At 40.6% G+C, this 16,175-nt stretch overlaps 1 protein-coding gene across 1 annotated transcript in view; it reads right to left on the bottom strand.

Annotated features, from left to right (window-relative positions):
* The window catches only part of trmo (tRNA methyltransferase O), a 38,217-nt gene extending 23,568 nt beyond the window's left edge, over positions 1 to 14,649 (bottom strand). Inside the window, exons 1-3 of the mRNA XM_063049105.1 lie at positions 14,479 to 14,649; positions 8,769 to 8,923; positions 1,625 to 1,799 (exon numbers count right to left, since the gene is read on the bottom strand). Of these exons, the coding sequence (XP_062905175.1) occupies positions 1,625 to 1,799; positions 8,769 to 8,923; positions 14,479 to 14,606 (458 nt within the window). The 5' untranslated portion in view covers positions 14,607 to 14,649. The remainder of the gene's footprint in view (positions 1 to 1,624; positions 1,800 to 8,768; positions 8,924 to 14,478) is intronic.
* Positions 14,650 to 16,175: the final 1,526 nt, after the last annotated feature.

The raw sequence follows: 16,175 nt of genomic DNA, 5'->3' as shown, positions 1-16,175 counted from the left end.
CTTGCTTGCTATCTACTATACCCCCAATCTTGGTGTCATCCACAAATTTGCTGATCTAGTTAAGAATATTATCATCCAGATCGTTAATATAAATGACAAACAACAACAGATCCAGCAACACTTCACTAGTCACAGGTATTCAGTAAGAGAAGCAACCATCTACTACCGTCCTCTGGCTTCTCCCGCAGCCTCAGCTTGAATGCCAAGTAACTAAATCTTCTTGACCAACCTCCCATGCGGGAACTTTTCAAATGCCTTGTTGAAGTCCACTTAGATAACATCCACTGCCTTGCCTTCATCAATTTTCCTGGCAACTTCCTCGAAAAACTCTATAAGATTGGTTAGTAATGACATATCACACACAAAGCCATGATGACAATCCCTCATCAGTCCCTGTCTATCCAAATTCTCACATATCCAGTCCCTTAGAATACCTTCCAGTAACTTTCCCACTACTAATGTCAGGCTCACAAACCTTCAATTTCCTGGTTTATTTTTACTGCCTTTCTTAAATAGCAGAATGACATTAGCTGTCCTGCAATCCTCTGGTACCTCACCTGTCACTAAAGATAATTTAAATATCTCTGCTAAGGTCCCTGCAATTTCTGCACTGCCTCCCACAGACTCAGAGCGAACACCATCTCAGCCCCTGGGGATTTGTCCATTCTAATTTGCCTCAAGAGAACATACACCCCTTCCTTTATAATCTGTATAGAGCCCGTGACCTCACTGCTTCTTCGTCTTACTTCTATAGACTCTGCATCCTTCTCCAGAGTAAATACAGATTATCCATTTAAAACCTCCACCATCTCTTTTGGCTCCATGCATAGATTACCATTCTGATCATCCAGAGGATCAATTTTGTCCTTTGCAATCCTTTTGTTCTTAACATATCTGTGGATGCCCTTACGATTCTCCTTCACCTTGTCTGCTAGAGCAACCTCATGCCTACTTTTAGTCCTTCTAATTTCTTTTTTAAGTGTTCTTCTGCATTTCTTATACTCAAGTACTTCATTTATTCCGATCTGCATGTACCTGCTACCTCCTTTTTTCCTTAACCAGGACCTCAAAATTGCTTGAAAACCAAGATTCCCTAAACCCATTATCCTTGCCTTTTATTCTGACATGTACAAGCTTTGTACTCTCAAAATTTCTCTTTTCAAGGCCTCCCACTTACCAACTACACCTTTATCAGAAAAGAGCCAATCCATACTTGCCGGATTCTTTCTGAAACTATCAAAATTGTCCTTTCTGCAATTTAGAATCATTAAACACTGACAATGTAATTACGTTGGAGCACTAAAATGCTTTGAAGTAAAAGTTGCGATCAATTTATTGTTCACAAAATTTATGGATTATATTCATTAACACAATAAATTACAGGGCATTTCCTAATTATACGAACATAGATTTTCAAAATTATATTAGCATAATTACAAAATTATATTAAAATTATGTAAAACAAAATGTCAGCTGCTCGGCAGGAAAGGCTACATGTGTGGGAACATTTCAGTTACTAAGCAGCCCCACACCTGCACAGCTTAGAGGGAACAGTGATTATTACACACAAAGATTAAATGATGCAGTTCAGACAAATGTGTTTTTACAATTAAAGTCAACTTACCAAACATGTGAAAATTGTTCCAAGCCCATGAGTGAATGCTCCGCATTAGTAAAAACAGTCTTGCTAATTTTAAGTCGTGCACGAGACAAACCACAAACTGTTGGTTGCCGAGGTGTGCCATTTTTGGCAAAGAAGCAGGATTCAATGTATCCTATGGGTGTAGTTTGAATGTTTCCTTCAAAATGACCAAAACATACTTGTTGGTTTCATGACATGGGTAAGAAACTACAATGAAATTATACTATACTTAATTCTGCTATAACACTTTTCCATGATGCAGATTGGATATAAAGCAAATGATGAATTGGGGAACACCATATGTATTTTGCAGACCTAATTGGTTATAATACTATTTCAATCAGGAACTAAACCCCAGTAATCAGTCTCTTAGGAACATAGTATGCCAGTTTCACCATGGGAGACCTTTTGAGAGTTACTTTGGAAATTGACAGGCAATCGCTTTTATTGGTACTTAGAAATATAATTATAGTGTAATAGCAGAACCACCTGTACTTCCATTTCTAATCAGCAGGTCTGGGGAAAAATGCTTATTATATGTTGACTTGAAGTATAAGCAGACTTTTATGCAATAAAGCTACTTACCAATGCTATCAGTAACCAAAGAGATATAACTTGGCAATTTATTTAACTTATCACTTACATCATGGGTAAAGCCCTCCAAACCATTGAGATATCTACATGAAATGCTGTCATAGGAAGGCAGCATCCGTCATCAGAGATCCCCCACCACCCAAGTCACACTCTCTTCTTGCTGCTGTCATCGGGTAGAAGTACAAGAGCCTCAGGACTCTCCGACTCTCCCCACCAGGTTCACAAACAGTTACTGGAATAAAAGGGAATAACTACACTCATTTGCTCCATCATTGAAATGTTCCTACATGAGATAATGAGATAAAGGATTCAATCTCATTATCTCACGTTCTCCTTATTTATTGCTATTTATTCATATTTGCATTTGCACAGCTTATTGTCTTCTGCACTCTGACTCTGGTTGACCTTTCAATGATTCTGTTGCAGTTATTATTCTATAGATTTGCTGAGTATGCCCACGGGAAAATGAATCTCAGGGTTGTATAGGGTGACATACTTGTACTTTGATAATAAAAATGACTTTACTTTTAACTTTATATATGAAAATTATCATTGACCAACAGGTATGGAATTTTATAACTGCAGCTGCATACAAAGTTCTCCAAATTGAAAACTTTACATTTTTACATCTCTGTAAGGCCATGTCAAATTTGTTACAATTTGTTCAGTAAATGTGATTTAAGAATGTATTTTGATTAGAACCACAAAAACACACCCTCATTTCAATCTTCTATTTTCATCTGGCTTTCTAATTCAGTTCATTTTATAGATTTAATAACTGTCACTCATTGCTGTATTTTGAAATCACGTTCACACAAAGTAAAAGCTTCCACCAATGTTTATACAATAGGTTCCCAGGTTTGGACAGGTTCTATTCCTGAGAACTGTTCGTACATTGGAAATAAGCAAAATTCGTGTGTGGGATAGGACCTGCTGTGGTTCAGGAAGAGTGACAGCTGGCCAGCCTCAACAACTCAGTGAGTGAGTCTGCTCAATGCGCAACTTAGCTTAGTTCGACAGCTGAGTTGTTGCTGCTCAGGAAGGGTTGCTGAGAGAAGCCATGCAAAAAATGACCTGTTCCCACTCAGCAGAAGTTACCCACAGCCAGAAAAATGTAGGCCCATTCATCCCGCCAGTCCCACAAATGCTCATATGTATGGGAAATCCACTAAATTGAGTATTCATAACTCAGTGAGGACCCATATCCTAAAGTTATAATCTAGGACCACTAAATCAATAAACTTAACCAAACACTACATGTGCCCTCAGACAATTATTATTTTGATACCCAAAAATCACTATCAGAGTCCTGGTTCACCCAAGGCATGTGATATGTGACTACGCCACCCAGGATTTAAGAGCCACCACTAACATCCAAAGTACTTTTAAATGTATAACATCATTTATACATTTACAGCTGACCCAGCCTAATGCAACCCAACCCATACTCAAGGACATCATTTTCTTCAAAATCAACCCAACCTAAATCTTATACATGCAGTTTCCTCTCGCTAGATCCTAATTCCTTATTTAGTCGTTCTTTATTTTACATGAACAGAGGCGGAATGGCATAGGACAAAGGACACCATGATAACCCTGCTGTATAGAATTTTATTCTGGTACTTGGAAAAAGAACCAGTAGTTCTCAATTCAAGTACAAAGACGTATTACTTCAGCAATCAAACCCACTTCAGCAACATAGACAAATACCATCTGAAATGAAACAAAAAATGCTGTGAAACTCAGCAAGTCAGAGAGTGTTTACATAAAGAAAATTTGTCAATGTTTCATGTCTTGGCCATTCATCAAAATTTTAAAAAAGGGGTGCCAGTTAAATTATAATTTGGAGAGAAAGCGTGGGAGGGATAGGTAGAACAAGTCAAGAGTTAAAAGGACATAATGGCAATAGTTAGCCGGCCAGTGGTGAAGTGGCATCAGCACTGGACTTCAAGGCGAATAGTCCCAGGTTTGAATACGGTCAACTCTTTGCATGCTCTCCATCCATGCTGGATTGAACATTGAGCTAGCAACTAGGGCTCATAAAAAAAGTCAAATGCTACAGGAGTGGCAGGAATGGCTGCCCATGTGTCAGAAGGCACGAAAAACAAACAACAATAATAGCAATAGTTACTAATGCATAAAGCTTCTTGGACTGTGCAATGAGTTGTTAAATGTAAGGCACTGAGACCACCTAGTAGGTTTAACTATTACAGAAGGTTAAGAAAGACCAAGCCCATTGCCTGTTTATTATTTCAGTAATATCGTAAAGACAGATGCATTCGACTGCACAACAGGTAACTGGGTGATGCATACTGAACAAATTGATCAGTATTTTAAAGAAAATCGAATAGCCAATGAGAAATGAATGCCAGTTTTGCTAAGTGCAATTACCTAGGCGTTTGACTGCTCCAACCAAAACAGACAAAGTGAGTTTTGCTGATATCGTGAACATAACAGAGGAATGTTTAGAACTGAAACCATTGTTGATTGCACAATGCTTTAGGCTTCATAAACAGAATCAAAAGGCAGAAGAGTCCATTTCAGTTTACATGAATTGAAGAAGTTTTCTGAGCACTGTCAGTTCAATAATGGGCTTAATGATGCACTCAGAGATCACTTGTCGAATCTTACAAGAAAGCAATCAAAAACGGCTCTGAACTAAAACATTTAAAAGAGCAGTTGAAATCACTGTATCAATAGAAACAACAGCCAGAGATGCAATTGAGTTGCAGTCAAGAATGAAAGTGAGCATGAACAAAATTGCAATGGCTAAACAGAAACTGTCCTGGCTGAACTAAATGTGTTGTTGTTGTGGCAGGGGCTCACAAACACCAGCCCAATACAGGTTACATACTAAAAGCAGGTCGGACAGACAAAAATAAATGGACTGCACAGAGAAGAGAAAAAGATAAAATAAAAATCAAGTTGCAGTTTCAAAAAGAGCACTAAATCTGCATGCCATTGATGAAAAGTCTGATAATGATGAAAGTGACACAGGACTGAACAGCCTAGAGACTTACAATGTGAAATCGGAGAGGAGACAAGCAATGTGGCCAGAAGTGAACGGCATATTCATCAAACGCAAACACGAGGAAATCTGCAGACGCTGGAGATTCAAGCAACACACACAAAAAATACTGGTGAACGCAGCAGGCCAAGCAGCATCTATAGGAAGAGGTACAGTCAATGTTTCGGGCCGAGACCACTTTTCCCGAAATGTCGACTATACCTCTTCCTATAGATGCTGCCTGGCCTGTTGTGTTCACCAGTATTTTTTGTGTGTGTGGCATATTCATCAAAATGGAATTGGACACTGGCTCAACTAAGAATTTATACTGGAGACAAGATAACTCCTGAGGGAATGACAGCTCTAACTGTGAAATAAAACAACCCACAACTGTGTTGCCACCCACAGCTCTAAGCTGCTAATTAAATTTGGGAATGACACTACATTGATTGGCCTAATTGCAAACAACAATGAGGTGGCCTACAGGGAAGAAGTCATCACTCTGACACAGTGATGTCATGAAAACAACCTCTCCCTGAATGTCACAAAAACAAAGGAGCTAGTTGTGGATTACAGGAGGAATCCCTATTAACCCCAATTCAATGGCTCTAGTGTTGAGAGGGTAAACAGCTTCAAGTTCCTCGGCATCCACATCACCAAGGATCTCACGTGGTCTGTACACACCAGATGTGTTGTGAAAAAGGCACAACAGCGCCTCATGTTGAGGAAGTTTGGTATGGGCCCCCAAATCCTAAGAACTTTCTACAGGGGTACAATTGAGAGCATTCTGACTGGCTGCATCACGGCCTGGTATGGGAACTGTACCTCCCTTAATCGCAGGATTCTGCAGAGTGTGGTGCGGACAGCCCAACGCATCTGTAGTTGTGAACTTCCCATGATTCAGGACATTTAAAAATATAGGTGTGAAAAAAGGGCCTGAAGGATCATAGGGGACCTGAGTCACCCCAAACATAATCTATTCCAGCAGCTACCATCCGGGAAACGATACCGCAGCATAAAAGCCAGGACCAACAGGCTCTGGGACAGCTTTTTCCACCAGGCCATCAGACTGATTAACTCACGCTGATTTGAGTGTATTTCTATGTCACGCTGACTGTTCTATTTATTATAAATTACTATGTTTGCACATTGCACATTTTGGCAGAGACATAAGGTAAAGTTTTAACTCCTCATGTATGTGAAGGATGTAAGAAATAAAGTCAATTCAATTCATTTCAACCAATGAACCACATTGGGCTTGTATGTGATACAAACAGGAGGGTCAGAATTGTGGGGCATTGAATGGCTGAGACAACTGCAACTTGATTGGAGATCCATCCACTATTTGCATGCCACATCCACTGCAAGAATCAGCTGAAAGGGAATTAATTAAGGTACTGGTTCTTTAGATAATCTGTGATAATGCAGCCAGTGAGCTAGATAGTATGGAGGCTGGAGGAATTCTTTTCAATGTTGAGTGGAGCCCATGGGCAACGCCAGTGATTCCAGTAGCTAAGAAAAATGTATCTGTCAAAATCTGTAACTATTTTAAGGTCACCATCAACTCATTATTGAAAGTAGATCAATACTCTCTACCCAGGATAGAGGATATCTTTGTAAAGCTTTCTGGAGGGAAACTCTTCAACAACGTAGACTTAGCTCGGTTAGCTGAGGCCTACCTACAGATGGAGATGGAAGAAGGGTCTAACAAATTTCAAACCATAAACACTCACAAAGGGCTGTAATGGGCTTATTTTTGGAATAGCATCTGTACTCTGGCAGAAAGCTATTGACCAGATGCTGTAAGGCTTCCCAGGCAGTGTTACCTGGATGACTTCACTATTACTGGTAGTATGACAAGCAACATCTCCAAAATCTCAAAACAGCATTAAAAAAATTAGTAGATTGTAGGCTCAGAGCACGATGCAGCAAGTGATTTTTAAACCAAGCATCACTTCCTGATCACACCAATGACGCACAAAAATTACACAAGGGCACTGAGAAAATTCAAGCAGTGGTTGCTGCCACAAGGACAAAGGGTGTGTCACAGTTCAAGTGCTTTCTAGGAGAGAGGCCTTCAGCCTGGTTCGGGGTGTAAAACGTTTAAACCAGTATTGTATTGATCATTACTGATCATCAATCACAAGTGTCCATTTTCATTCCAGACAGCAGCAACATGAGTGCAGAGATGGGCTCTGTTTTTCTGAGGACACAATTGCAAGAGTGCATTCAAGAGGACAATTAATCACAGAAATACTGATGGACTGTCCCATTTACGTTTGGATAAGGAAATAGCTGAAATCTTAATCCTCTAGACATAATCTCCCTATAGTAAATTGAAAGTCTCCTTATTACAGCAGAGATGATCCAGAGGGAAACCAGAAAAGACCCCACATTGTCTCAAGTCTACACGGCAACCCAAAATGGCTGGAATGTGCATCAGAAATTTCAGTTCCTCCATTCTTACCAGCACTGGGATGAACTTCCCCTCGATGGGGTTTCCCTTGCATGGGGATTGAGAGTTGTTGTACCATCCAGGTTGAGAGCTAAAATGATGGAGCAGCCACATGCCTGTCATCTAGACATGGTCAAAGCTCTGTTTGGTGGCCTGGGATAGATCAGCAGATCGAGCAGCTTGTCATGCACTGTTCAAGATGTCAACACGTCCAGAAGATGCCAAGAGCACTGCATCTCCATCTCTGGGAATAGAATGATGACTGACAAATATTATTTGGTCTGCTCTGATTTTTAAAAACGATAACCCAAAGGCCAGCAGATCAAATAAAAATAATTCACCACAGCCAAAATTAAATTCTACATTAAAGTTAATAGCTTTTTCATCCCTAGTTATCAAAGTTCGAAGTAAATTTATTATCAACGCATAAATATATACGTCACCATATACAACCCTGAGATTCTTATTCTTGTGGGTAGATCAATAAATCTAATAACCATAATAGAATCAATGAGAGACTGCATCAACAGGGCAGATGTACAACCAATGTGTAAAAGACCACAAACTGTGCAAATACAAAAAGAAAGAAAAAAAGCAAAAATAATAATAATAAAGAAATGAGCAGTAAATATCAAGAACATGAAGTAATAAGTCCTTGAAAGTGACACCAAGGTTGTGGGAATAGTTCAGTTGAGTGAAGTTATTCTCTCTGTTTCAAGAGCCTGATGGTTGAGGGTTAATAACTACTCCTGAACCTGGTAGCGTGAATCCTGAGGCTCCTGTACCTTCTTCCTGATGGCTGCAGCAAGAAGAGCCCAGGCTGATGGGGATCTCTGATAATGGATGCTGCTTTCCTGTGATAACAGTGGCTCCATCTATGGCCAGCATCCTACAGATACCAAAGACTAATTTTATGACTTATTGAATATGAATCATTCTTTAAAATACTACAAACCATAATGCGCCCTAATGAATGCTTGATAATATTAAATAATGTACTTTTCTACTGCTGTTAAGGAATATAGAGGTTAATTTTCAAATTAGAACTTTAGCTAATTATAATTTCTTACCTTTCTCCAAAGATAGAGATTGTTGATTTCTGGTGGGAACATCATTATGGATGGGCACATCAGCTTGGCTAGATCCTCTTTTCAAACTATACAAGAGAACTCGTAGATCTTCAATTGATTTCTTATGTACATGAACAGCTTTGTTAACTTCTTGCCTAAGATTTTATATATTTAAAAGAGATCATTAGCAATATGGATACATTTCAGAGCAACTCTTCCTTTGCAAAGGAATCAACAACTCTGAATTAATCTAAAAGTTACCCATGTCTGAAGACTTGGTAATAAGACAATTTTGTAACAGTATAATACACAATACAAAAAGAAAAAGTACATTAAACAAAAGGATTACCTTACAAGAAGTGTTAAGGGAACCTTTAGAATTCCACCTGCTATGCATCATTCTTTCTACAGATCACTTTACAGATATTTTGATTCTAGAATGCATTTAGAGCACCACTGCGTGATTTCAACAACTTGCATATGGTATGGTCTCTTTAGAAAAAGAAAGACGGGAATTCCTGACAAATGCAGATACTGAGCCTATAAAGATATTACGAAGGGCTGGGAAATGCTCCTTTAAAAATATAATAAAGGACATGTTTAAAAGAAGAGTATGAAGGCCTTTCGGAATAGGGAATTCCAAGGCCAAAGCAACACCATGAACACCAATGAGGAGATGATGGACATGGAATGATTTGCTGGAAGAAGAGCACTGTTGAAGAGCAAACTGTTTCCATTTACAGAGTGTTGCTGAAAAATTGTGGGCTAGATTTACACGGAAGAAAGCTTTTGAGATATCTGGAGGACCAGAAGCCAACATACTTGTACAGAACCATTTTTGAAACAAATGCAGCAAAACAATTTCACATTCAACTAATTGTATTTTTTAAAAATCAGCATTAACTCTTTATTGACCTTTAGGTTTCCTTGTTCAAGTTACTGGTCAAAAGCTACCTAATAAAATTTTAGCAACACACACAAATCTTACAAATCTACACCTCAGCTTTTTTTCCTCTAGTCCTGCTGAAGGATTTTGGCCTGAAACGTTGACTGTATTTTTTTCCATAGATGCTGCCTGGCCTGCTGAGTTCCTCCAACATTTTGTGTGTGCTGCTCGGTTTTCCAGCATCTGCAGACTTTCTCTTGTTGATGAGCTAATAAAATTTGAAACGCATTAATCAGAGAGTGTGTTCAATATAAGTAAAAACAGAACTGACTGTATTTTCAGAAATACTTTCATTTACCGAGCACCTCCCTTATCTTTTCCTAGGTCATCCTAATCCATTTTACAACAAATGGAAGTATTAAGATGGAGTTATGACTTTAATCTAGTGAAGAATATCCAACAATTTGTACACAGCAATTGTCAAAATGCATTCCAGAATCTAAATATCTGTTCAAAGTGACCTGTTTGTCCACAAACAGTAATGAAAAAGAACACTTCAGATGCTGGTAAAGTGGAATAAAAACAATAGAAAGTTGAATATAGTCAGTAGGTCAGGCTGCTTAAAAGTCTCACAATCTAACATCTGTCCTAATACAGAGTCTCAACCCTAAATGTCAACCATTCTTTATGCTCCACAGATGGTGCTTGACCTAGTGAGTTCTTCCAGCAGTTTATTAGTTAACCATTAGAAATAGATTATCTTCTTTGGGATACTGGTTCAAGGTATAACCAAGTAATTGGAAGGAATGCCCTAATGATCTTCAAGGTGGCAGCCAGAAAATCTTTTATATCCAGATGGGGCTCAGTTTAATGTCACTTCAAAGAAAACTGCATTCCATTCAAACTAGCTGGAAACACAGGTAGCAAAATAAGAGTGCGATTATACCAGGCAATCCAAGAATCAAATAAAAACAGAAAATACTGGAAAGATTTAGCAAGTCAGGCAATATATGTACAGTGAGTGATACACACAAGATGCTGGAGGAACTCAACAGGCCAGGCAGCATCTACGGAAATGAGTACAGTCGATGTTTTGGGCCAAGCCAATTCCCAGCATCTGGAGATTTTCTTTTGTTTGTGATCTGTACAGTGAGAACTGTTAATGTTTCAGGTTAATGGCCTGTTAAATAATTTTCAGCATCTGCAGTTCTGAGATTTTTAAGCAATTAATAAATCCCTCTTTTCCAATTGGAAGTATAACCAACCTATACCCAAACCAATTTCATTTGTTCCTCTACATCAGGTTTCTGTCCTACTCAGACTGAAACTCCAATGGAGTAGAAGTGGTGCTATACTGTCAACAAGATAAAAAAGGCTATCTGCCCTCTCAAATGAGCAAAATTTCTAGTAAATTTTAAAAAATGAAGATGTGGATATTTAACAAAGGTCTGCTACCCCATTTCTTTCTCCACATATGCTGTCTAGCCCGAGTTTTTTAAGCATTATCTGTTTTATTATAAAATATTCCAGGGCCACAGTATGAAAGAATGGGGCAGTTTTATCAATAGTCCCGGAGGCAAGGTTTATCTTCTAGTCAATATCAATAAAGCATCTAGTCTTAATCGCATTACAAAAAATGGCCATAATCAAAAGCCAAGACAAAAATAGAAACTACTGAAAATGCTCAATAGGTCAGGCTGCATTTGTGGGAAGAAACAAAATCAATGCTTCAGATTGAAACCCCTTCATCAGAACTGAAAAGGAAACAAAAGTTTGTAAAGCTACGGAGAGGGGGACGTGCCTGACAGGTTAATATTGGGGTAATCATGGTGTTAGAACTGGGGTAACTATGAGGATGAGCTGAATTAGTTGATCAATGAGGGAACAAGGACAAAAGAATGAGTGAGATTTGAAATGCAGAGTGCAAAGACAGGCCCAACTCAGGCTGGGGATATCCTCCACTCCCAGAGGGAAATACGGTTAAAAAAAAAGATGAGCTGGTATGATAGGATGAACGACTGATCCAAACTAGGAAACCTCATTACCTAAAGTTGTAGAGTTCAATATTATGCTAATAAGACTCCATCCTGCCCAGACAGAAAATGAGGTATTGTTCTGGACACATTACAACCTTTTGGGCTCATTATTGAATTCTGTAACTTCAGGTATTTTGATTCCTGTCATCCATCATGTAATATTACCTCAGCTTATAGATTTATTTAAATTCCTTGTTTACCTCTTTGGTAGCTCTGGACTGGGCCCGTTAAACAGCACAGAAACAGACCCACAGGCCCAGCTGGACTGTGCCAACCACAGCATACCCCTTGCTGGTCCCAGTTACCTACATTCAACACAAACTCTCAGAGCCCTTTCCCTTCAGGAAAGGACCAGTTGCCTTTCCAAATGTCTCTTAATTGTTATAATTGGAGCTGCCCTGGCCACATCCTCTGGCAACTCATTCCAGAAACCACCCCCTATTCCTCTCTGTGTAAAGCAGTTACTTTTCAGGTGTATTTTAGATCTCTATCCCCTATCTTTATCCACTAGTTGTAGCTCCCCAACCCTCAGAAGAGAATATGACTTATTTATACTCTTCATTTTATGAACTTTTGTGAGGTCATCTCGCAATCTCCTATACTTCAACCTCTCTCTATAATCAGGTTCTCTAGCGCAGGCAGCATCCTCGTAAATCCCTTCTGTACCTTCTCCAGCTTGACAATGTCTTTCCGATAACAGAGTGACCAGAAGTGTACACAATACACCAAGTGTGTCATTACTTACATAACATGGACATAATGCCCCTACTCCTAAACTCAATGTCCTCACAGATGAAGGGTAATACACTAAATGTCTTCTTCACCACCCTGTCTATGTGTGGGCCACTTTCAGCGCACTTGTAGCCCCAGGTCCCTATGTTCCACAACATTTGTCTGTATCCTGCCATCCACTGTAGAGGTCCTATCCTGGTATGAATGTCCAAAATGCACCACTTCATGCTTGACCCAGTTGAAATTTATTTGTTGCATCTCACCTCATCTTCTTTACTGACCAAGATCTCCTCATAATTCATTGTAAACTGCTTCACTATCAACAAGACCTATAACTTTGCATCAGCAAACTTGCTAATCATACCATGTACAATCATATCCAAATTACTTACATAAATAGTGAGTAAAAGGTCCCAACACTGAATCATGGAGCACCCCATAGTCAGAAGCCATCAGGAAAAGAAATGACCTTCAGTCATCACCTGTTTCTTAACAATGAGCCAATACTGAATCTCATGTGACCTAATCTTTCAGATAAGCCTGCCAAGCAGGACCTTGTCAAAGGCCTCACTGACATCCATATTTATTTATTTATCGATACAACCTCCACTGCCCTACCTTCACCTATCTCCTTAGTTAGCTCTTCAAAAAAAAGTCAAAATGATTCATCAGACATGAACTCCTGGACATGATTACGTGATCAGAGGTGGAGAGGGTCAGTAACTTTAAATTTCTTTGCATTATCATGTCAGAGGATCTGTTCTGGGACCAGCATGCAAGTGCCATTTCAAAGAGAGCACAGCAGTATCTCTACTTTCTTAGAAATTTGCACAGATCTGGCATGTCATCGAAAAACTTAACAAACGTCTACAGATGCATTGTGGAGTATCCTGACTGGTTGCCCCATGGGCCGATACGGAAACACCAACATCCTATAACAGCAAAGCCTACAGGCAGAAAGCCCTCCCCAACATTGATATCTACAAGGAGCACTGCCTCAAGAAAGCAGCATCCATCAACAAGGACACCTACCATTCAGGGTATACTCTCTTCTCACTGCTGCCATTGGGAAGGAGGTACAGGAGCCCTAGGTTCCACACCAGAAGATTCAGGAACAGTTATTACCTTCCACCCATGAAGCTTCTGAGCCAGTGTGGACAACTTCACTCACTTCAACACCGAACTGATTATTGAACACAACCTACGGACTCACTGCAGCTCATGTTCTCAATATTGTTTATTTATTATCTGTGTTGTGTTTTTGTATTTGCAGTGGGTCTTCTTTTGCACACCAGTTGCTTGTCAGCCTTTGTGTGTAGTTTTTCATCGATTCTATTGTACTCCTTTGTTCTACTATGAATGCCTGCAAGAAAATGATTCTCAAGTATACGGTGACATACACTCACTTCGCCATTAAATTTACTTTGAACACTTACAAAACCATGCTGACCTGATTCCTCATCAGGTATTGACCACCCAAGTGATGGATGGCTTTGCCCCTCAGAAATCGCCCCTTTTTCTCCTCCTGTACATAACTACCTCATTCTTTTGTCTAACTTGTCGCTAAATAACTGCTCCCATTCACTGAATGATAATCTACCCTTGTTTACAACTAATTCCCTTAGCCACCCAGTATTTTATCCCATCACAGACTGCAGCTCACCAAGTTTATTCAGTTCCATTCTCAGTTTTGACAAACAGTCTTCAATCCAAGTTACCTAATCATTTCTCGCCCCACAAATGCAGCCCATTCTGTTTTGTTTTGCTTTATCACATTGCTGCTTGTGGATCACGCTGTGCATACTGGCACTTCCTATTTACATTCCAAAAAAATCGGACAGGTGTATGGATAGGAACGGTTCGGGTGGATATGAGTCAAATGCAGGTCCAGTTCAGGAAGAAACCTTGACCAACATACACGAGTTAGACACAAGGGCCTATTTCCGTGCTCTGTGATTGTAGACCTTCGGGAACGGCGTGAAGAGCGTCCTACAACCGGGACTATTGTCTGAGGCCGCAGACCCCACCCCCCTTCGCTTTGGTCCCGCTCCCTCACCTCAAGTTCTTCAGTTCAGCCCTCAGGGTGCGGGCCTGAGCCAGCAACAGCTGCACGCTCACCGCCCGCGCTCCAGCACAGCTATCAGCTCCTGCTCCCACCGCGACATCTAATCCAGTCACATCCATGACACCAACAAGCGCTCCGCAACCACCCACGTGATCTGCCGCCGCCGAGCACCCACCACGTGATCTGCCGCCGCCTTTCCCACACCACGTGATCTGCCGCCGCCGAGCCTCCACCACATGACCCGGAGGGCCTCGGTTACCATGGCAGCGGATTGGCCACTGGGATTTCCTTCGCATTCAAAGTTCAAAGTGCATATAATCCTGAAGAAGGGTTTCTGCACGAATTGTCCTGACGAAGGGTCTCGGCCTGGAACGATGCTGCCTGACCTGCTGCGTTCACCAGCAACTTTGATGTGTGTTGCTTGTCAACTGTTTATTTATTTTCCGTAGATGCTGCCTGACCTGCTGAGTTCCTCTAGCATTGTGTGTGTGTATTGCTTTGGATTTCCAGAATTTTCAGACTTTCTTGTGTTTATATTAAACACCATGAGATTGTATTCCTGCAAACAGCCACGAAACTAACACCATAGAACCTGTTCAGAGAAAAACCCCACAGAGAAAAAGATCAAATGCCCAACAAGCAAAAAAAGAATAAATCATGCAAACAGCAAAAAGTGAGCAGATAACACCCAGAACATTAAACAAAAAAACCACAGTCCCCAAAATGATTCCAGAGCCACAACCCCCAAGTCAGTCAGTTCAGTGCTGTGTCAATGGCTGCAGGCCACAATGTGCATAGCTAGTTCCATGCCTCAATCAAATTGCGTAAATGGTAAAAAAGAGTAAACACAAAATACATGGAAAGTGAACTGCAGGCTCCCCAAAAATGAGTCCACAGCCGTGGAGGGTGTTCAGCATTGAGGACATCAAGCATCAAACTACAGAGTCCCCTGAAAATGAGCCCATAGTCACGAGCCTCTGGGATGATTGAACCTTGCAGCATGGGATCCAAGACTCCTACAGCTTCAAGAGGAGACCAGTTAAATGCAAGCAGAGGGTGCTGAACACCTGTTCGTTTTCTGCTCTCATTTTTATTAATCTAGCTCGACACTTCAAATGGAGTGGTGTGATGGAGCCGACCTCTGGTTCACGTTTCCCCATTAGGGATCAATGGGCACCCTTGCGTCCTCCACTATCCAACCTGGACGAATCCCCCTGGAGATTGCAGAAGTGCCCGATCCAATCCCGCTAAGAGCGGCAGCGGTTTTTACCTGCAAATGGAGCAGTGTCAACGCTGCCTGTTGTAGAGCACAGGTTTGGCTACACTAACCTCTCTCACAAGAACACAGCAACAGGCTACTCAGCCCATCCAGCCTGTCCAACATGGCTGATCTGCCCTAGGCCCCTACTCTTCTTCCTTGTCACTTTCCTACTCAATTCTCCTCTTTAAATACCCTCAATGATCAACCTGTAAAACCCTCTGTGGTAGGTAATTCCGGATGTTCACCACCCACTTCAGGAATAACTTCCCTCGCACCTTAGTTTTAACCACAGGCCTCTCCAGGTTACAAATGCTCAACTTGTGTACATACGACCAATGGAATGAAGTTGCTGGCTGCTGCAGGCTTGCAGGCCTCTTCAGCCTGTGAGAACTTGGTTTGTGGCTACATTTCCCACTTTCTGACTTTG

The sequence above is a fragment of the Mobula hypostoma genome, chromosome 5 (genome assembly GCF_963921235.1).
Source record: "Mobula hypostoma chromosome 5, sMobHyp1.1, whole genome shotgun sequence".
Classification (NCBI taxonomy): domain Eukaryota; kingdom Metazoa; phylum Chordata; class Chondrichthyes; order Myliobatiformes; family Myliobatidae; genus Mobula; species Mobula hypostoma.
This window is presented reverse-complemented; position numbering and strand designations above follow the sequence as displayed.